Raw genomic sequence first — 24,414 nt, 5'->3', positions numbered from 1 at the left:
GTTCCATGACTGCTTTACAATTTATAAGAGAGAAAAATTACACTCACCATTGTATATTGTTTTGGACACGTCTATATTTCATACAGTCTGTACGTCTCCGCCCCAACTCCCTATTGGCGAATCATCACAAAATGACCAGCCAATCAGAACAATGTTCACACACCCTCCGTGCGAAATTTAAATACCATAATTGAATTTTTCTCAGTTACTTACGAGACATTGTGTGGTGCGGAGTTCGTGTTAATAAAAATAGATTTATTTTTAGTGTTTCATTTGTGATTAATTAAAAATTAATAGTTTTCAAGTGAGTTTTATGCCAACTGTGACGGACAATATCGGAAATAAAGGTTTGTGATATTTCTAAGATGTTCATAACTAGTGGAGCTACCCGGTTCCACTCGTTTTCTAATACAAGCTTTTTAATTTTTATCGTATATTATAGTACTGTGTCACTACGGTACTAAAGAATATAGCCAACCTCTCTCTTCCCGTGGGTGTCGTAACAGAGCGGATACAACAGGGAACATAACTAAGGAATAACACAGGGAACATAACTAAGGGATAACACAGTTTTGCTACCACCTTGGAACTTAAAAAGCCGACCGGTGGCGGGATAACCATGTAACTGCTGCCTTTGAAATACACAGGCCGAAGACAGGCAGCAGCGTCTTCAGTGCAGCAAAGCACATGCGTTCATGTTATTTTTGGCGTAAACTTGTGGAGGCCTATGTCCAGCTGTGGACTGTTTAGGCTGTAATGATGATGATGAATTTTTATCGAAATTAAATATTACTTTTATTCAAATAGGTTTCAAAAGCATTTTTAAATCGTCATTTTACAAATTAAAATTCTACGTATTTGATAAATTAATTATAGTTAAAATGAAACTACCACGGACTAAGAATGTATTTTCAGAGATCTGAGAAAAATCGGCAAGAAACTCTGCAATTATTGTTTTATAAACCTGTCTTTTGTTATAACAAAGTTAGTCATATCTTGCACGACATACAGCGACACTAAATCCACGCGTCTTTACTTAAACAGAACAATATACTTTAGCTTTTTTTATACAACTAGGTCGGCAAACAAGCGTACTGTTCACCTGATAGTAAGCGATTTACCGTAGCTTATAGACGTCTGCAACACCACAAGCATCGCAAGCGCGTTGCCGGAGCTCTGGTCACCTTACTCACCAACAGGAACACAACACAGCTTGATAACAGTAATATTTAGCTTTGATCTTCTGTAAAGTCGAGACACTACTAACCCATTCGGGCTGCTCCATATTTTGAGCAGGTAATTTCCTAAAATTAATATATAACTTTGATTTTATGATCACGATCTCACTTATCTTTGAGTGTGATGTTTGATGTATCGAAAACCTGGGAGCAAAAACAAAGATTCCAGTCAATAACGGTCTATTTTTATATAACTTTCAAAGAAAGTTATTCGTCATAACAGAAAAAAAAACAGAAATAAGATTAATTTTTTCCTTTTAACGCTCAAAAAATCAAAAACAATTATTTACGGATACGTCAATGATATTAATTTTTATATTATTCATATATACAAATAAAAATTAAGCATGTTTTATTTGTTTTTGTTATTGTGTTGAAAAAATAACAATACTGACAACACAATAATATAAATATTACTTAACTTTATCTACGTAGGGTAAACCGTATAGCTATTGCCCACTTAAGGACTTCTAATGCATTGACATAAAAAAAATAAAAAAGTATTATAACAATCAACCATTTATTACTTTTTTCTTGTTACCTGATAAATTCTCCAACAAAATAATAACAGTTTTTAGTTAAAACTTACATAACATAGAAAATAATGAAATAAACTTAAAATCTTCTCAAATGTACAGTAATTGCCCCTTTCCTATACTAATTGCCCACATCACAGCATAGTAATTGCCCAAACACTCAAAATGACAAAATAAACTTTAAACGTAAATAAATAATCAAAATAAAATATTAAACTTATACATCTAATAGGATAATCTTCAATCTTTCAAAATAAATTGTTTTTGGCTCTAATAACTCTATCAAATAATTCTTTAGCTGATGTTTATGAATCAGAATCGACAGAGACGGAGTCATCTACTTTAAAACAAAGATGGCATAAAAATAAATGAGAATCGGAGCTGTCGGGTATATTTTCTTTAGGTTTTGGTGAAATACAACGCACATGAAAGATCTTTGAACAAGAACTGCAAGTCAATTCATTTTTTATCAGATTAAAATGACAAACTCCACAAGTAGGCTTTGGTACAATGTTACTAGGTTTTATAACAATATTATTTAAAACGGTGATCTTTTTTGATGTTGGGATTCCTCACTTTTCCTTATTTACTATGTCTATTTCTATTTTTAACTTTTTAGTATCAGTTCAAATTGTGGCTCAGAATGATCAATCAGTTGTTGGCTATTATTCCCTAAAGTATCTATTTCCTTAGAACTAATAGTCTCAATATTAGAATTCAGAGTAAAATTTTTATTTTTTGTATTTTCCTCTGATTTTTTTTTATCAATATTCTTCATTTTCAGTCTTTTTATTTTCTTTGATCAACTTCTTCTCTTCTTTTAATTTTAACAGATTTTCTTTTTCTTTTTGTTTTCTATGTAATGCTGCTTTAAAATTTGGGGATCTAATGGCATAAGACTGTCGTTCAGTTTTCCTTTCTTTATTGGCGTTTCTGGATAAGCTAAATTTAATAATAATAATAATAATAATACACTTTATTGTACACCAAAAACAGAAATAATACATATCAAAGAAAGAAAGAAAATATTGACAATATATTCATTAGGTACAAAGGGCGGCCTTATCGCTAAAAAGCGATCTCTTCCAGGCAACCTTAGGGCAAAGGAAATGGTCTAGCGTCAGCATAGGTGTACAAGTTACAACAAATTTGTTATAAATATTCAAATAATTAAACATATACATACATACATACATACCTACATACATACATACATAAATAGATACATAAATACAAACATACATACATAAATAGATACATAAATACATACATACATACTGACATATATACATATATACCCACGTACATGCAGACATACATGTAAATACATATATGTATACATTATAATTATGAATTACTTGTTTATTGTTGAGTTTGAAGAAAATGCTTCCAAACAGTCTTTTTAAAAAGTGCAGGTGTTTGTACACGTCTGATATTCAAGGGCAAGGTATTCCATAAGCGAGAGGCTTGAACTGTAAAAGATTTGTCATAAAAGGAAGAGGAGTGAGAAGGAATTTCAAGAAGAAAATTACTGTCAGAACGAAGACAGCGTTCGTGAGAATCACCAAGGAATTTGAAACGTTCTTTCAGATAGGAAGGGGTAAAGGGATTAAATAAAATGGAGTAAAGTAGGGTAAGAATATGAGTATTCCTGCGAAGGCGAATTGGGAGCCACTTGAGTTTTTTGCGAAATTCCGAAATATGGTCATATTTGCGTAGTCCAAAGATAAATCTTATACATACATTCTGAATGCGCTCAAGCTTGTTAAGCTGCTCCTCTGTAATGTCAAGATAGCAAGTATCAGCATAATCAAGAATTGGTAATAGGATTGGGATAGGATAGGATAAATTTACTTTTGTCACTCCTACTGATGTTCTGACTGTCAGCTTCGGATGTCTTTTTAAAAATGCCTTCCTCCAACCATCACCTGGCCTATCATTTAAAAATGAATTACGACGCAAGTTTTCCACCAGGAACTTTTGCACGGTATCTAAAATGTCTTCTTTATTTCGGGAAATCCTTTTCTTGCCCAAATTATTATCCAATCGTCTAAACGACTTTCTTCAGTTATAGTTAATATAGGTGATGGCCCTAAGCTAGTTTTATGTCCTGGATTTTTAATGTGGTATCGGATACTAAGCCTAGGAACACCGTACTTTTCAGCAGTTTGTCTTGTAGATAAATTGTTGGAAATATCTTGTACAGCTTCGATGGCTTTCTGAAAATTCTCTTTGCTATATTTAACTTTTGGTCTCTTTGGCATACTGTAAATGTAATAATAATAACCATTTAGATAATCATGCAAAGCAATTGTGAAACAAGTTTAAGCAGTGAGCAAGTTAGACACTACTTCATGTGATGACAAGACACTTTGGTAAAAGAAATGCCCATAACAATAATTGCCCTGGGCAATAACTATAGACATTATCATATGGCAATAACTAAAATCATAGTGGGCAATCACTAAAAATATGCAGATTTACTAGATCGTTCAATAAGTCCCGAGACTAACCTGGAAATGGCGCATATATTAAAAACTCTTTTGATTTTTAAAAAGTACTGGCTATCAATACAAGAATATGTGTCAAATTTTTAAAAATGGAGCAATAAAATTATTGATTTTGAAACATTTAAGTGCCGCTACGGTTGTAATTTCGATACAATGGAAAAAAAACGAGTTTCGCGTGTTGATAAAACATTGTTTTTTAATGGGAAAAAATACCGTTGAAGCAAAGCAATGGCTTATAAAATGTTATGCAGGATCAGCTCCCTCTAAAGCAACCATTTGTTGGTAGTATGCCGACTTCAAACGCGGTCGCATGGACACCAATGATGAGGAACGCTCAGGTCGTCCAAATGAAGCAGTGACTCAACAAAATATTAACCAAGTCCTCAAAATCGTATTGGAAGATCGGAAGGTAAAAGTGCGAGAGATAGCCGAGACAGTGAAGATTTCAGCTGGCAGTGTTTTCACTATTTTACATAAAAATTTGGCCATGAAAAAGCTTTTTTCTAAGTGGGTGCCGCGTTTGCTTACAACTAATCAAAAGGAACAACGTATCAATGATTCAGAGCGATGTTTGGCGCTGATGAATCATAATAAAAAGGATTTTTTACGTCGGTATGTAACAATGGATGAAACCTGGATATACCATTTCACTCTGGAATCCAATCGGCAGGCAGCGGAGTGGAGAGCAGCCGCCCGAAGCGTCCAAAGACTCAGAAATCGGCCGGTAAGGTTATGGCGTCTATATTTTGGGATGCGCATGGAATACTTTTCATCGACTACCTTGAAAAGGGACAAAATATAAATAGTGACTATTTCATGTGCTTATTGGAGCGATTAAAGTACGAAATTGCGGATAAACGGCCTCACATGAACAAAAAGAAAGTGGTGTTTCACCAGGACAACGCGCCTTGTCACAAGTCCGTGAGAACGATGGCCAAAATTAACGAATTGGGCTTCGAATTGCTTCCTCATCCCCCTTATTCGCCAGACTTGGCCCCCAGCGATTACTGGCTGTTTGCAGACCTCAAAAAAATGCTTCAGGGTAAGAAATTACTCAAATAGTGAAGTTATCGCAGCAACGGAGGCTTATTTTGAAACCAAAAACAAATCGTTCTACACACATGGGATAGAAAAGTTAGAAAAGCGTTGGAGGGACTGTATCGCTCTTGGAGGAGACTATGTTGATGAATAAAAATTAATTTTATAAAAAAGACCTTTTTTTAGTACTTAGTCTCGGGACTTATTGAACCACGTGTTACATGCAGTGATTGCCCACCGTTAAAATAACAGTTAAGAATTAAATATTACCAGGTATAACTAATTTAAAACTGAGAAAATACATATAAGTTAATGATAACTATACGCCAATAGTTTAATATCAAATAAAATGCAAAAAAATGAGCCTTTAAGCAAGTTATTCCTTATGAAAACTGTTAAACTACTAACCTTTTTGAATAACACGTTCACCCGTCTCGATAAAATCCGTCATTACTGTTTTTTTTTCTTTCAGTGTTGCCAGCAGTCAATTTTAAAAATACTATACACTAATCACAGAGCCATCTAGTAAATTCTAATCGAACTAGAATGAGTCAAAGATAGCACATGACAATATTTTTCTTAAAGTGGGCGATCACTGTCAGTGGGCAATCACTCTCTGGTTTACCCTATACTAATATTATAAACTAAGTACTAACTTTGTTTGTTTGTAGAGGGTAATCTTTGGAAATATTGATCCGATCATGAAAATTCTTTTACTAATAGAAAGTTACACTATTCAGGAGTGATATAGGCAATTTTATTTTTATTGAGCAAAAAAATCAGTGAAAAATAATAGTATATGTAAATCAAGTCGGAGTAATACGCGAGTGAGATGAAAACTTTACCTTATCTTTATCTATATATAATTTATATTATTTGTGTAATAAAAATAATTAACGCCCAACGAATTGGGCACGGATCGGCTGGTATTTAATAAATTCTAATATTACAATAGTAATAACAGTAACATAAACCGTATGTAAATAATTATGTTTGCCCGCAAAAACAAAACCGACTTCATTTATAGGTAGGTAGGTACATCGACAATTAATACAATGTTGGTTGACGAAAAAATTGTCAAGTAAATACGCGTTATCAAAGATTATTCTGAAATTAGTCATCATATCTCAAATCTCGATTAAATTTCAATGGGACCACATGACAAGCACCGCCTTTCAATCAAAAAATCATCGAAATCGCTTCGCTCAGTAAAAAGTTGTAAGGTAACACAGATTAAAAAAAAACACAGCCGAATTTAAAACCTCTTCCTTTTTTGAAATCGAAGCAGATTAGTCAATTATTTTCTATTTATTTTATTTTCTGTAAGAAATAAAAGACAATTTTATATTTATATATTATTACTTGCTTAATTATAAAACAATTAATTATAGCAGTAACACGATGCGTTCACACGTTAAATATAGCACATCCGTTGATAAATACATCCGGTGATAGCTTATAATAGTCTATTGTTTTTATATTTCTACACTCATACGAACACTGACGTGTCCTATACATTTTAAAGAGCTAGAGTGACTGACAGGCGTACGGTCCGTCTGACAGTTAGCGGTTACCGTAACCTACGAACCCCTATAACATCAGAAGTATTGAAAGCGCTTTTCTGACTCTACCCCCGACCGTCCCAAGAGCTCTGGGCACCTTACTCTCTTCAGGCAGTACCACAATATTTCTTGAGACCATTGTTATTTAGCTGTAATTTGCTGTACGGCTAAGGTACTTCCCCAGTCGAGCCGCTCCAGATTTTAGGAAGGCTATTTCCTGCTGTGCTCCACAAAATACTCGTTGAGAATATGCTGTACTCACAAACACTATCCCATCACAGCCTTTTTCTTTATTTTATTTGGTAATGATCCTTACTAGTACGAGTAACGCTGACTCCAAATTAAAATAAGAATTGTGTTTATTCGCAAATGAAGAAAAAATCGACTTTAATTTAATTACGCTTCAGCCTGTAATATCCCACTACTGGGCAGGCCTCTTTCCCCTTCTTCTTCTTTGTAGGAGAAGGATCAGAGCTTAATCCACCACGCTGCTCCAATGCGGGTTGGCTTATATATTCCCTACTGTGAGTAACGATCGCTATCAGGTGTACATGATAACAACCGGGACCAACCGATTAACATAAGACTACGGCACACCCAGAATACGGCAAACACCTGTATGGCCAATACAAATGTTTGTCATGTGCGGGTATCGAACCCGCAACTGCCAGCGCAACAGGCATTATCCATGGCTATGACCGTTGCGCCAACGCGGCGTCAGTCAGTCAATTATAATTATTAATCCGTATTTAATTAATTAGTCTTTTGTCTACTCGTTGTAAATTGAAGTGGGTGTTTGTTTTTGTTTGCAAAAAACACAATTAGTACAAGTTAAAAGAGTAACTACGAAGTTTGTTGCCGTTAATTCGCCATACATAATCTACGTTATGGTCTACTATCTACCGGTGGTAGCTTGAAATTAAAATATAATAATTTTTAAAATATTACTTTAATTACAATTTTATCGTAAAATGAAAATTCAAATATGCTTTGAAGCCTATTTGAATAAATATAAGAATGTAAACCAGCTTAATACAAGCATCACTTTCAAATATTTCTACATACATTACAAATCTCAATTATTTGGGCCTAAGACCGACCGACGGACAAAATGAATAATAAAACACTTTTATGGCCTTAGTATGTATTAGATAATGTCAACATAACGTCTTCAATATACAGAATTGGACCTATTTGTATTATACAATAAAAATAAAATTAATAAATTATAAAGTTTGCTGTGTGGTTACGGAAGTAAAGAATATAGCCAACCCTTCTTTTCCCGTGGGTGTCGTAAGAGGCGACTAAGGGATAACACAGTTCCACAACCACCTTGGAACTTAAGAAGCCGACCGATGGCGGGATAACCATCCAACTGCTGGCTTTGAAATACACAGGCCGAAGACGGACAGCAGCGTCTTCGGTGTGACAAAGCCAGTACTGCGGTCACCAACCCGTCTGCCCAGCGTGGTGACTACGGGCAAAACACATGAGTTCACGCTATTTTTGGCGTAAACTTGTGGAGGCCTATGTCCAGCAATTAATATCAGTATTTATTTATTCACTAAAATTTTATTATATTCTAGTTTATCAAAACTCGATGGCGTCAGATCAAGACTCCTGCTCAGATGAGGAGCCAGACAGTGAGATGCTGAGCGATGACCTCTGCCTCCCGGATAGTGATGATGACAGACAACCATCAAGAACAGTTCAGGTATTACAAATAATTGGCTTCTTATTGGGACATACTACAAATGTCCTGCTCACCTCAGGAAATACCGGCTCGAATTGGATTTTTTTTTTGTGTTGGATTGTTCACCTCCCGGAAAAGGCTTTAGGCTTTATACTATCTTAGTACCTTTTTGAACAAAGAAGCTTATTATTAATAAGTCGAGTTGAATCCGCTGGTTCTTTGTACTAGGCCGTAGGATGAAGTACGAAAGCCAGCTTAAGATCAGCCGTAGATTTAAACGTTTTATAAGTTTCGGATTTCAAGTTATGCGCATCTAAAAAAGGCTGCGATGTCTGCTAGTTCCTAACTGTCTAATGAATTTTTTTTTTTATATTTACTGGATACTATTTAAAATATATCCTTACTGACAAAAGAATACTACATGAAGGAAATGTGAAAAACTGCATATAGTTTTTGATTTTAATCCTAAGGGCAGTATCGTGCTGAAATTCGGGATAAAAATATTTTGCGTTTTAGTTCTTTGTGGGACTTAAATCGTGTCAAGCTTTATTAAAATCTCTTCAGTTGTTTCCAAGTATCACAACAGTGGCCATGAACTAACAGACAATAATTATGTTTGCAGGCAAACGAAGAAAAACCGACTTCAATTATATCGGCAAGTAATACAACGTAGGTAAACGAAAAAATAGTCAAGTAAATACGCATTATCAAAGATTACTCCAAAATATGTAATCAGATCTCGATGAAATTTAAATGCGACCACATGATAAACATCGGCTTTCGATTACATTAAAAATCATTAAAATCGGTACACCCAATAAAAAGTTATCCGGATTTTCGAAAGTTTCCCTCGATTTCTCTGGGACCTTATCATCAGATCCTGGTTTTATCATGGTAACCAAGCTAAGGATATCTCCTTTCCAACAAAAAAAGAATTATCAAAATCGGTTTATAAACGACGGAGTTATCCCCGAACATACTGACACAAAACTGACAGTAAACGTCTCCTTTCTGTGTTATGCTATCCGCATGTATAACCAAATCCCACGAACGATCTTATAATTGCCATAAAATTGTTTTGAAGTTTGTATTAAAAGTAATTTAATAGCTAAATCATATTATTATATTACATTAATGCTAAGGATGGGTGGGTTTAGTGGCGCTGTATTTCGTGCAAAATATAGCTAAAGTTACAAGAGAAGGTTTTTAAAAGAGTAACTGTGGACTTTCTTGTCGATCCTTCTCTGCAGAATCTACATTCTGAATCAGTGGTAGCTTTTTTTTATACAATGATTGGCTTGCGTTTGACTACTATTTCACCTGATGATAAGTGAAAATGCGGTCTAAGATGGAGCACGCTTACCTAGAAGTAACTACTCATTCCTAGGTTTACTTTAACTAACAATTAATTTATTAAAAACAAATATAATTTCAATTTGTAAAACTACGTATCAAAAGATTTTGATGTCTACTTTGATTTTGACTAACATGTTTTTCTTTTTTTTCGTTATTATGTAATCGAGTTTTTCCTAATTGTATTTCACTGTTTCTCTCCCATAGAGTCTACAAGAAGATTTACCAACTTTAAACTCGTGTATTCTGCGCCCACCTCGCAAACTCTTCACAAACTGCCGCGAACGCTGGCGACAGCAAAACGTCAGCGGTGCCTTCGCTGAACTAAGGAGACTGGTGCCCACACATCCTCCGGACAAGAAACTATCTAAGAACGAAATCTTGAGAATGGCGATAAGGTAACAACTGAAACGGAATCTATATACATACTTTAAAAATGAAAAGAAAATTTGGTACATTTGGTACAGTGAAAGACTTAGATTAAGAAAAAGTATGTTTGCAAGTTCGATATGCTAATAAAATTGAAATCCACGCTGGTAAAACCACCTGACATGCATAGTTAATGCAACAACATATTGATATACTTTCTAAATATACTCTTACTGATTAATTATATCATTTATCCTTAATTGACAACAGGCTCCTAAACATTTAGCATGAAATATTCCGAAAATTGTAATTAATTTATTGTAAAAACTCTTTTTTTTTTTTTCGCCACTACTATTAATGTAAACTGTTTCAGATACATAGGTCTTCTAAGTGAAGTGCTCGAATGGCAGAAAAACCACGGACTGGTGATCAATAAAGAAAATTCTGGACTAGCTATAAAATGTGAATCTCCATTAAGTCCAACATCAAGACGTCTTCGCCTCAAAAGATCCTACATGGATGAAGACAAAAGAACATACGAGAATGACTTCATCAGATTCGGAAATGAAGAAAACGAGGAAACATTTCGCAGAAACTTCCAGAGGAACACTCCAAACAATAAGACTGACTTTTTCTTCGGGAAAGATCACGTGAAGATATTACGTAATCAGTATTATTTTCCTTCAAGATGGCGGCAAATTCCGCTTAGGAATTTAGCGGGAGAACGCAATGGAAATAATTTATTGATGATTGCTCCTGCGAAGGGTGATGATAAAGATGGTACGTGTAAAGACAAAGGTGAAGGAAAAGACAAATAAAAGAGACAATAAATTGCAGCTTACTTATACCAATCAGTTAAATGTCACAAATTAGTAACTGAACATAATCGATCTGATATAATAGGAACTAAACTGAATCAATCAGTAAATTAATCCCACTGCTGACATAGACCTTATCTCTATATGGGAAAAGTTTGCTTATTCCGTTGATACTACAAGTTGGCGAATAGCTTCGCAATCGTAAGTAACAATTGCTACAAATTAATTAAAGTAGGCACAAATTATTAGCTTAATTGGTTCATGTGTTCCGGTTTCTCATTTGCATATTAACATAATTTCAGTAGATTCTGATGAGCAGGATCTGCATTTAAATCACTTTTGCTTTAGTATCTGAAATGATTTCTTTAACTCTGAGAAGATGGAGAATATCTTCATCTAACTTAGCCTTTACACTTTTTACAAATGATTTTCTCATGTTCGTTATATGAGGATCAGATGGGTAAAGTTTCTTATATAGCTGTTTGACAGCATTTCTGGACATGGTACAGGCAATTTTTCTTTATTACATTATCAATCCATTATCAAATGTGGAAGCTTGCAGAAAGTATATCCGTATAATTAGACCAATGCCGATTTCTGTGATATTAGCAGAGTAGGATGCGTTGTAAAAGAATCATTTAGCCCATTTTGTCTTAATTATTATTTTCCTTTCCTTGTCGTGGTTTATCGTTGTTTTATTTCACCTCTTCACGAAATTATATTTTTAATTAAGTTTTCGTTTCTTGTTGAGTTTTTTTTTCTTCGTTTATATCAGATCGTTATTAGAAATAAACATAACATGATATTTGTAATATAATTTAAATTGATCCAGGGATGTAATGATCATAATCCGCTTTGATAAGATTTGAATTTCTAACATGTCCGTTACTTTCATTCAATCATTCATTTCTCTGGGAGTAGCTGCGGTTACGATACACACGAAACTAGAAGCTATATCTGTTAAAGCTTGTGACGCTTCTCCTTTTAAGATTGATCTAAAAAGTTCATACTTATCTTAAACACCCACGCCTTCTTTATTGGTTTTTGATGAAAGCAAATTATGTATTTGGGTTTTTATTACATCAGCAACATATTTATTTAAGGGTTTCTTTACGAAATTCTATTAATGTAAGTCAATCAATTTCAATATTTCGATCTTCACGTCTGTACGGCACGCAATGAGTCTCCCCACCGTGCCTCAAAAATCACGTAAATCTCTCGGTCCCGGTTGTAATCACAGACCCGTGATAGCAATAGTTACTCGTGTGATTTGGAAATTATCCGTCAGTCCGCAGTTAAACAGCGTGGATCTCTTATATGGAAAAAAGGCCTTTACAAGTCTGATGTTATAGTTTGAATCCAAATGATTTGGGCAAATTAAAAAAATACGCGGAAAGTCGTGTAAGGTAAAAGACCTTTATTATGCTGATTGGTATAAAGTAATAATATAGCGATTTTAATCGTAATTTTTACAATTATTTATTTTAAAGTAATTCTAAAGTGGTAGCAGTTACATAGAATTGTATTATTAGATTTAGATTTATAATGGAATTGTTGTTATTTGTTGTTTACTTTAGTTTATTATAATTGTGTTTACTTGCAAACAAAAAAAACCGACTTCATTTACACCGACAAGTAATACGACGTAGGTGATGAAAAAATAGTCAAATAAGTACGCGTTATCTAAGATTCCTTGAAAAGTCTTCATCAGATATCAATCGATTCAAATGAGAACACAAGATAAGCATCAGCTTTCGATTAAACAAGATTAATCAAAAACGGTACACGAAGTGAAAAGTTATGCGGTATAATACTTAAATATAAAAAGTAGTCAAGTAAATATGCATTATTAGATGTAACTCGAAAAGCAGTTGTCAGATCTCAATTAAATTTAAATGGGAACACGTGACATGCACCGTCTTTCGATTAAAAAAAAATCATCGAAATCGGTCCACCCAGTCAAAAGTTCTAAGGTAACATACATAAAAAATATAATTGAATTGAGAACCTCTGCCATTTTTGGAAGTCAGTGAAAAATGGCTAATATTATTGGCTAATATAGCTGAATTCGACATTAATTTCGCTGTACAATTTTTTTTCCATTACTCATTTATGTTCTATCCTTCTAAATTTAAATAAAATCAACTTTTTAAATTATGTATTTCTGTTCTGAATATTACCAAAATTTATTCTGTATGCACCCAAAAAAACTTGAAACCTACAAGTAAATAATTTGTTAACATCTTAACATCTTAACAATAATTTGTAAACATCTTATTTCATTAAATAAAAATACAATCCAAATTTCTATAATAACATCGAAATAGATTAGTAAAAAAAGAAAAAATATAATTATGTGACATAAAATGACGAATAAAAATACAAATTCCAAATAAATACGTACATTGCTTTTTTTATTTATACATTTAAATATAGTGATGGGGTTAATAGGGTCAGTGACAAATTGGGAACAAAAGTGACATAAATGATTTTAAGCTTAAAGTTTATAATTAAATAACTGATGTTTTTTGTTGTTTTTTGTTTTAACAAATAAACAAAAAAATCTCTCATTTGTAATTGAAATTTTATTTTAATCACGATATTTTTTTTCTTATTTTTACGAAACTAGCTGACTGCACCGCCATTTTTTTCGTAAATATATCGGTTTTTATTTTTTATTTCTTTTACACCAACCTTTCCCTGACAATAACGAATATAACAAATAAAGAAGAATCGTCCAATGTGATGCAGTCGTTTGGAATCCATGCGCGTCTATACGTTTGTATTTTTTACACAATATATCAAAAGATATATATTTGTTATGTCTTTTTAGGATATATATATTTCTGTTTCCATTTCTTATTTATTAATACCCCTCCTACATGATCTAGGTTCACCAATGCGTAAGATTTGAATCGTTAAGCCTTTTCGTGAAAAAGATAAAAAAATGTTATATCTTTTAAAATATGTCCTAAAAAGAAAAGGAAAATATCGATGATAAATATTTAATTAAATGCAAATATATTAAGTTAAATACACAATAAAATAGAGTTAAAATAATCAATACTTAAAATAAACAATCATTCTTGTACTTGCTACTATTTTTTTTTTCAAATTTACCCCGACAGCAGTCAAGTGTACGGCTTACCTGATGGTAAGCGATTACCGTAGTCTTTAGAAGCTTGCAACATCAGAAGCAGCGCATGCGCGTTGCTGGCCCTACTCCCGACCCTCCCTAGGACCTCTGACCACATTAATCACCACACGGACACAACACTACTTGAGAAGAGTATTATTTAGTTGTGATATTCTGTAAGGTTGAGGCACTTCCCCAGACGAGCTTCCAGATTTTGAGGGGTCATTCAAGTATTACGTAAACATTTATTATTTCTGAATAGATTAAAAATATACATACCAATGTTTACGTAAGAAGGAGAGCGTAGGGTTTTGCCGACTTTCGCTGACAAGGGGGAGGAGGGGGTTAAAATTACTAAAATTCTGCTTATTTAATACTTAATTGACCCCTAGAATATATCCAGGATAATCCTTGTATTTATTAGAGCCTAAATATTAGCTAAGTATAATTTTTATTACAATAATAACAACAAATGACTTCCCCTAATCCCCGGCTTGCCACGCGCCATTTTTTGAGATTGTGCTCGTGCGCACGATAATTGATGCTTGAAACCGGATTTAAATGTATTTATATATTTCTTTTATGGTTTTTAAAATGTTTTTTTTAGCTATAATAATATTTTTTATGATTTTATATATGATTAGTAGTTTTATTACTATAAACTAGGTGACCCCGCAAACTTCGTATAGACTTTTTCTTCTTGAATATAACGTTTTATTTTCATAAGAAAAATAATTGTCCAATTAGGTTAGTTGTTTGAAAATTATGCGTCTACCTTAAAAACAAACGTGTCATCGTCGTCTTGTCAAACTGTTGAGTAGTTAAGTATTTAAATTATTCTTGAACTAACATCCCGCCCCGGCTTCGCACGGGTATTTAACAAACATTTCAAAATATTTTTTGAAAATATAATATAGCCTGCTATATATATAATGTCACCTGCGGATTTTTTTTATCTCACTAGGTCGGCAAACAAGCGTACGCCTCAGATTACCGTAGCTTATAGACACCTGCAACACTAGAAACATCGCAAGCGCGTTGCCGACGGATAGTGTAGCTTCCCAACAGTGAAAGAATTGTTCAAATCGGTTCAGTAGTTTCGGAGCCTATTCAATGCGAACAAACAATCAAATCTTTCCTCTTTATAATATTAGTACAGATAATCATATTTAGGTGTGTGAAATCAATGAATATAATATCGATAATAAAAGCAAAGTTGCTAGAATAATATTTCCACAAACATGCTTTGAGAGAACTTAAATAAATAAAATACAATAATTGGTTATTAATAAAATTATTTTAGTTTAAAAAAAAAAACAATTTAAAAACGAAATTTATTAACAAAAATATAACTACAATTCAGTTTTTTTATTTTTCTTATGCCATTCTCTAAAACTTTCTATGGCTTTTAGTACGTCTTTTGAGAAGATTTCAGGCAGCTGGAAGGCGAGGAAGTGACCGCCGTCGTCTAATATTGTGTTATTTAGCAGATTGTGGTATTTTGTTTTTATCGCCCATGTGGGTATATAAACAACTTCATTTTTAGCCTGAATTACCCAAGTTGGGACTTTTGTAGGTATACTGAAAAAAAAATATCACTTTATTTATAAAAGTACCCTACGTGCTAATTTTAGATCTCTAGTTATCTAAGTAGCAAATTTAATTATTATAATCAATTCATTGTTTAGAGTGACAAAGGACCAGACATCCATTCGTCCTTAAAATTTTTGCATTTATAGTTTTATTATTATAATTCTTATGATTAGCGTAAGATTATTTACTTCAAGAATATTAGTTCTATAGTTTTTATATGATGAGTTTGAGTTCTTTATCTTAGATACTGTATAGCTATATATATTATATTTTATTTATTTATTTTTATAAAAGTTATTAAATATTAACCAAAACGTGAAAAAAAGATTTCTTATTTTCTAAAACTTATTGGACGATATACCAAATCGAATATACGTTTATGGTCGTATGTAGAAAATATATGTATGTATCGGGGGACCGGAAACACCATCCAAACAAAAATACCCAGACCACGACAAACATCTGATGCGAATTGATGCGTTTCATGATGCCCATAATATTTATCAACAAAGCTACTTACTCATCCAATGCTAAGCTAAGGTATCTGCTATTAAAGGTCTCCGCATATAACCTCATCGAGGTAGTTATAGTGTTGGTAGACCAGTAGACCATCAGGTTGTCTAGTAATTGTGTTTTGGTGTAGTGGTTATGTAAGCCGCCATCACGAGAGCTGCGGTAGACCTTGTTCGTCCAAGTTGAAAACTTCTCAAGAATATACGCGGCGAGACCAGCGGGAGAATCGGAGAGAGCAACGCCTGGAACAAACAGTTTTGATTCAAGTCTTTTGCAGAAAACATTGTATTTTTTTTAAATTAAATTAAAATTCCTGCTGTGTCCTACCTCAGTTAAAAGTTCTTGTAGTCATTGAGACACATTTTTAATACGACTAAGTCGGCAATGATGATTTACGGCCCACCTGATGATAAGCGATTACCATACCCTATAGACAACTGCAGCACAGAAGCTATCAGTCAAAAACTTGATTACAGGGTCTATATAGATTTGTGGATTAAAAAAGGATACTTGTACATTGTTAACTAAGAAAAAAAAACATTACTAGTTTATTTAGAAGAAAATTAGGAGATACAATTAAAACACGGGTCCGTATTTTTTCTAGTGTATTGCAAATAATATTCACGACATAGGTATCTCAACTTACTATGTGTTCTGATAGCCATTGATTATATTTAGTTACCGCTCAGCAAAATTCTTACCGACAGTGTCCGGTTTAGTGGATTGTATATGCATGTATCCGGTTTCCTCAATTAAGTGAGCGTAGAAATCAAACAGAGGATAAATTCGGTCCCTAGCAGCAGCTTCCACGACGAGTGGCGGATACAAAGCTCCGATAAATGTTGATAAGGTGTAAGTAGGTTTCATCAGGAACGCCATGTTCGAATGGTAACCCAAAACCTCCTGTAGAAATAAAATATCTATTAGACTTGAATTGGTTAGTTGAAGAAAGTCCTTTGACAGACATTCTAATTTACTACAAATTAATTGGGTATGGGTTAAAAGGGCGTGCTAAGCTGGGGACAATAATAATTGTAGGCTTAAAGCGAATACAATACAGTAGCTTAATTTGAGCTTCACTAAAGCTTTGATCACTAAGTAACAATGAAAGTTTCCAAAGTCACCGAACTGTTAATATGCCTAATGTATATAAACCGAGCATATGAACCGAGATATTTCATCTCGATTTGCGAACCATGCCACAACATAGTTATTTATTGCTTGTTTGTTGTGCAATTCTTGTTGTTTGTTCGGTGAATATACATTACTTATTTATTTAATAAAAGCATACCAACTAAGTATTTAAAAAAAGCTATCTACATTAAAACGATACCACTAAGTTATACAATTATACACTTAAAAGGTTTGCACAACATTGTTAGAATGCCACTGTAATCAGACATTAATCATATTTGTGTAATTTACCGAAAGATAATATTTTTTACAGTAATAAATAGAAAAAAAACTATTAGAATTATGCATATATCAAAGTTCATCAACACTTTAATTAATAATTATATTAAGACTTTCACTTCACACACACTTCAGCCGATCACAGTCCACTGCTGGACATAGGCCTCCACAAGGTAGCGCCAAAAATCGCGTGAACTCATATGTGTTGCCCATAGTCACCACGCTGGTTGATGACCGCAGGGCTGGCTTTGTCGCATCGAAGACGCTACTGCCCGTCTTCGGCCTGTGTATTTTAAAGCCAGCAGTTGGATGGTTATACCGCCATCGGCTTTTTAAGTTCCAAGGTGGTAGTGAAACTATGTTATGCCTCAGTCGCCTCTTACGCTACCCACGGGAAGAGAGGGGGTGGCTATATTCTTTGATGCCGTAACCACACAGCGTTAAGACCTCAATTACACTATATTTAAATATGGAAAATTTAAATGATATTTCACGCATCAAAGTACCGCATTTGACACTGTATATTATATTCAGCGGTAACAGTGCCATTTAGTGCTCAAATAATTATATACCATGCCGTGTGGTGTCGGCCGAGTAGAATAGCATCACCTCCTTTCTTCCCGCGGGGGTCGTAAAAGGCGACTGAGGGATAAACCTGACTAAAAATCATCAGGGTCCTGGAAAAGGAAAACTTCATTTGAAGCTCGGAATGGGGTCTCCGTCAAGCATTCGTGGCATAGCTCTAAAATGCGAAAGACTCCTGCAGCCGAACTAGCTCCACACGTATCGACTCGTCGTTCCTGTGGGTCTAGCCAGTGAGGTCGAGAGGGTGGCGCAGAGCTAAGGCAACGCTGCGTTTTCCTGAAGAATATCCTCGGTGACATAGCGTCTGTCTAAATTTTCTGCAGTAGACGGATAAAGACCAAAATTAAATACCTAATCGCTTGTTTAGTCTAGTACTATTAATAAAAATCTTTATACGTACATCTGGGAAAAATGTTGCCATAATGTTTGTGATCAATGAACCCCAATCTCCTCCTTGAACGTAGTATTTCTTATATCCTAGACGATTCATCAGATTTTTGAAAACTACCGCCATTTTGTCAGCTCCGAGCCCTGGTTTTTTTGCTTCCTACAATCATAGTTTTTGTTTTGTATAAAAAAAAGAGCGCAATCAAAAATAGGCATCTGCATAAAGTAAAGATTACATACTTTATTATGATATGATTATAATGTAGTACAAAAAACATGGTGATTTTTGGAATGAAAAAAATAAGGTTTATCTCCTTTTCCAACTTCCGTTCGTCTCGCCCGATCACACATCTAGTAACGCTCTCGTCACGCATACACCAATTTACTCCCCGAATCAAGCGTGCGTAAAGAAGTTTACTTCAAAAAAATTTGGGAGTGAAATTGTGCAAATAGTAACGCGGTGCTTAGCATTACTGTTACTGTGTGACATGACTGAGAGTAACATTTTACTGCGCAATGTCTCTTGCGAGAAAGAGATGAATATATTTTCAAATATCACGGTAATCATACTTAAGGAGTAAACTCTAGTCAGAGACGACACACCACGTTTTTTGTGTTTAAAAAATCGAAATATCAATAATTTCAAATACTAGACCGTTTGGCTTAAAAAGCATAGTTGTACTTACGCTTGAAAATCCATAGCCAGGTAAACTGGGAATAATAACTTCAAGTGCAAAGTCTCTCGTCTTCGAAACAGCAGTCAGCAACGGAATGGCTTCATAGAACTCTCTCACTGAACCTGGCCATCCGTGGAGTAGCAACAATGGGACCACTTCCACACCAGCTGGAACCTAGAAAAGTATTCATGAAAAAACAAAATGTCTAAACATTTTTGAATATCATATCAAAAATTGACCGTTCCAACCGGGGATCGAACCTGCGTCTCCGACTGATCATGTCGGCGCGCTCTAGCCAATTAAGCTATGGAACGATGTACCCGTTAGATCGAAATTTTTGATATGATGATTTTTTATTTTCGGTTTAAGCGAATGGCGCCGTCTATAGTGAGTTCTTTACAGAAACCCATAAGTATTCAAAGTTTCATATTACAATGAAAATCTTTGACAGGAGACGACACCATGCTATTTTTAATATGTATGTTTTTATTTTTGTATTACCCACACATTAGGAATTCTAAACATTTTTGAATATCATATCAAAAATTGACCGCTCCAGCGGGATTCGAACCCGCGTCTCCGACTGACCGTGTCGGTGCCCAATTAACCTATGGAACGACGTACCCGCTAGAATGAAATTTTTGATATGATGTTTTTTTTAAGGGTAAGCGAACCGTGGCGCCGTCTATAGTGGTATACACGATCAGTACTAGAACCGGGGTTTACTGTTTAAGACTTCTGCAGTATAGAATATGTGTGTTTTTTATTCAATCTACCTCCGAATTATTACCAATACGACTAAAATAATAAATAGAGACTTTAAGTATCAACTGCGGTAAGGCACAGCAGGAACTATCCTGCTTAAAATCTGGAGCAGTCCGACTGGAAAAGTACCTTAGTCTTACAGAAGATCACAGCTAAATATACTGTTTTCAAGCACTGTTGTGTTCCTGTGGTAAGTAAGATGACCAGAGTTCTTGGGGGGGGGGGACCAGAGGTAGGGTCTGCAACACACTTGCGATGCTTTTGGTATTACTAGTATACGCTTCGATAATCGCTTACTATTAGGTGAGCCGTAAGCTTGTTTACCCACCTAGGTGTTTAAAAAATTTAAGTAAAATATATTGTTACCTCGGGAGTTACTTTGATGAAGTGAATGTCTAAGCCTTGAATGTTTGTCTTGAAGTGAGGATATTTATTGAAAAACTCTTCACGTTCACTGTAAAATCAAGAGTATAATTATAGTCGTACATGTGTGTCTTAGATTCTTAACTGAGGTAGGGCACAACATAACATATCCTGCTCAAAATCATGAGCAGCCAAACTGGGGAAGCACCTCGACCTTACAGAAGCTCACAGCTAAATAACACTGTTTTCAAGCAACATTGTGTTCGTTTTGTGGGTAAGGTAGGACCAGAGGTTCTGTGGAAGATTGGCGGTAGGGTCGGCAACGTGCTTGCGATGCTTTTGGTGCTGCAAAAGTCTATAAGCTATGGTACTCATTTACCATTAGGTGAGTTGTACGCTTGTTTACCGACTTAGTTTAAAAAAAGATATATAGTAACCGTATCTTCCAAGCGGCATAGTACAAATATTTGAACAAGAACACCTAAAGGAAATCTACTACCCTTAACCAACTACTAAGGGTGCCTACTACTAAGTACCCTACTAAAGGTTGTGATAATTTCTTAAATTTGTGAAAAAGTACCTGAAGTCATAACTTTCTCCCCAATATTTCAGCCAAGTCTCCAGCTGCTTGCTGTTAAATCCATATTCGAAGTTGACTCCGCTCAAAGGAGGTGTCAGAGGATGGCGGTCTCTCAGCCTATCTTTTAGGTCTTTTATCATCTAAAAATAATTAATAATCTTACGTATCAAGATTACAAATAATTAACAAGAGTATGTGTAAAATAATTTTTTGATGATTGAATAAAGTCGCTTAAAGACATAGTCATCATACTTAAATCCAAAATATTTGAAACACAATAATGTTCAATTCTAATTCTACACTTGAATTTTTTTCAAGGTCTTGGATATAGGGGAGCGGGGAATGTTGGGTATAGTTTTGTTGATATATTCTGACAATGCTCAGAATTATAAATACGTCATATAACTGAAACTCGATTATCTGGCAACCTGGTGAATAAGCTATTATAGTGACTTGAATTTTAAAACATAATATTTAGAATTATTTTAACAAAATAATAACTATTAATGACAATGTAAAAGAAAACTCATTTCAAGTTTTCGTTGGGGTAGAGCACCACAAAAAATATCCTGCCCAAATCTGGTACAGCCCATCTGAGGAAGTACCTCAACCTTACAGAAGACTAATAATCTAAATAATTAGGCGGGTAAGGTGGCCAGAGCTCCTCTGAAGGATAAGGTGTAGGATCGCCAACGCGCTGGCAATGCTTTTGGTGTTGCAGGCGTCTATAAGCTACTATAACCAATTACCATCAGGTGAACCGTACGCTTGTTTGCTGACCTAATCGTATAAAAAACCTAAAGATTCTTGGAAACCTATATTAAATAAATAATCACATACGTAAACTTACTGTTGGAGTGAAAGATATTCTGAAAGGTCTAATAGTGTCATTATATTTGGATTTCGATAGTGCTGTTCCCCACCACTCTTCAAGATCCACTTCCGGTAATTGTGGGGCAGGTTTCAGGTAAATGTAATAAATTGGAACTGATAGCACCGCTACTAATATGGCAAGGAGTATTCGACCCATCTGTAAAGAAATAAAAAATACAGGTTAACATTTACTTAACGGCCTTTGTTAAAAAAAACGAGTGTGCTTTAGACCACACGACTGAAGTAAAACTTCTTTAGCAATAGGCCTGCACAATAGGCCTACACTGTGTCTTGGATATACGAAACGATATACGATATCTGGCTATGGGAGAAAGAGAGAGAAAAAACTCGCAAAAAAAGACTTCGAATTGCCACATCAAGTTATTACTTGTACGTAGGTCGCAAAAAATACCTTAAATCATCAAAATCGGTACAAGCAGTAAAAAGTTATGAGGTAACACACATAAAAAATAACATCGAATTAAGAACCTCCTTTTTTGCTTTTTGAAATACACTTAATGTAAACTTTTATTCTATTTATAATGTAATCTATATTAATATTATAAACCTGAAAAAAAATTGTTTGTTTGTTTGAACGCGCTAACCTTGGGCGCCACTGCTTCAAATAAAAAAAATGTGTCCATTTACCGACGAAGGCAGGCTAATTTTTTCCACTAATTAAAGCGGGTGAAATCGCTCGGCATAGCTATCATTACAGCCTATCACAGTCCACTGCTGGACAGAGGCCTCCATAAGTTTACGCCAAAAATAGCGTGAACTCATGTGTTTTGCCCATAGTCACCAGGCGGGTTGGTGATCGCAGTGCTGGCTTTGTCGCACCGTAGACGCTGCTGCCCGTCTTCGGCCTGTGTATTTCAAAGCTAGCAGTTGGATGGTTATCCCGCCACCGGTCGGCTTTTTAAGTTCCAATGTGGTAGTGGAACTGTGTTATCCCTTAGTCGCCTCTTACGACACCCACGGGAAGAGAGGGGGTGGTTAAATTCTTTAGTATCGTAGCCACACAGTACGGCACTACTACACACGGCATAGCTAGTAATCATTATATTATGTATAAAGCTCCAAAGCTTTCAAACAAATGAATAAGTACCTACAATTAAATTTAATTTGAAGAATAACGAAACTTTATTATTATTATTAGGTATATATAAATTTGGAATACGACATTATTATTATAAAATTTCATTAAAAGCGTTTTCCTTATTAATTAAACAATTAAAACTTAAACCAATATAACGTCAAAGTTATTTAAGCATCGTAACAATCTTAATAATTCAAATTAATATTAATATTATCGCAATCATATTTGGAAATATTTAGAGATTAATTATACATTTTAAGCATTATTTTCAATAACGAAACAAGTAAGCAAATATTTATCGAAACGTAACTCCTCCAATTACTAATTGTTATCATAAAAAAATGATATTAAAATGTTGATATCAAATCGAGTTTTAATTTTATTGATAAAGAAAAACATCAATTTTATTTTAAATATATATATTATTAGACGGTTATTTAAATTTATCTTATAAAATTATATTGGAAATAACCTGCATTCATGATTAAGTTATAAACAACAATAAACTCAAATTATAACCAGAAAAGGAATCAACAACCGTGTACGTTAATGACGGAATTACGAGTAATTAATGTTGAAATAACAAAACAAAATGTTCACCTTGCTTCTAAGCAGAAATCCGATGAAAAAAAGTAAGAACATTTTGTATTTTACGAGTTAACACGTCCTAATATTCACGATAGCAAAGATAAACTGAAGATAGGAGTACACGCGGAGTTACTCTAATCGAAGAATACCTGTGATTTAAAAGAATAAATCGTTTTGTTTGTTATCATATAAAAAAATCCGACTTCAATTTCCTTAGACTAGTAATAAAACTAGAACAACAACTAGTCACAAATAGTCACTTAAATACGCATTATTATAAATGAAACTACACGACAATCAATAGATTTCGATTTAAAAAAGCACATCAAAATCGATACACCCAGTAAGATATTTTGAGGTAACACACATAAAAAAATAAGTACACTCGAATTCAGTACTTATTTTTTGAAGTGGGTTAAAAATAAACCGGTCTTTTTTTAAATTATCACATCATCATCATCACAGCAGCCTTTCGCAGTCCACGGCCGGACATAGGCCTCCACAAGTTCGCGCCAAAAATGGCGTGAACTCATGTGTTTTGCCCATAGTCACCACGCTGGGCAGGCGGGTTGGTGACCGAAGGACTGGCTTTGTCGCACCGAAGACGCTGCTGCCCGCCTTCGGCCTGTGTATTTCATTGCCAGTAGTTGGATGGTTATTCCACCATCGGTCGGCTTTTTAAATTCCAAGTGTTTTTAAATTATATCGAATTGTATCCCCCCCCT

The 24,414-nt window shown here is 34.4% G+C and overlaps 2 protein-coding genes across 2 annotated transcripts; one reads left to right on the top strand and one right to left on the bottom strand.

Moving 5' to 3' along the window:
* Positions 1-213: 213 nt before the first annotated feature.
* Positions 214-11,117, top strand: LOC123664737. Its single transcript, XM_045599230.1, has 4 exons — positions 214-347; positions 8,471-8,598; positions 10,138-10,328; positions 10,673-11,117. Exons 1-4 carry the CDS (start codon positions 314-316, stop codon positions 11,115-11,117), a joined length of 798 nt encoding a protein of 265 aa, XP_045455186.1. The 5' UTR covers positions 214-313.
* Positions 11,118-15,569: 4,452 nt separating this feature from the next.
* Positions 15,570-23,743, bottom strand: LOC123664658 (juvenile hormone epoxide hydrolase-like). Its single transcript, XM_045599175.1, has 9 exons — positions 23,702-23,743; positions 21,980-22,159; positions 21,130-21,269; positions 20,553-20,640; positions 19,431-19,595; positions 18,758-18,904; positions 17,061-17,262; positions 16,367-16,601; positions 15,570-15,834 (listed from the first exon to the last, which is right to left on the bottom strand). Exons 1-9 carry the CDS (start codon positions 23,741-23,743, stop codon positions 15,606-15,608), a joined length of 1,428 nt encoding a protein of 475 aa, XP_045455131.1. The 3' UTR covers positions 15,570-15,605.
* Positions 23,744-24,414: the final 671 nt, after the last annotated feature.

The sequence above is a fragment of the Melitaea cinxia genome, chromosome 22 (genome assembly GCF_905220565.1).
Source record: "Melitaea cinxia chromosome 22, ilMelCinx1.1, whole genome shotgun sequence".
Taxonomy (NCBI): Eukaryota; Metazoa; Arthropoda; class Insecta; order Lepidoptera; family Nymphalidae; genus Melitaea; species Melitaea cinxia.
Note: the sequence above shows the minus strand (reverse complement) of the source record. Positions and strands in the feature narration are given on the sequence as shown.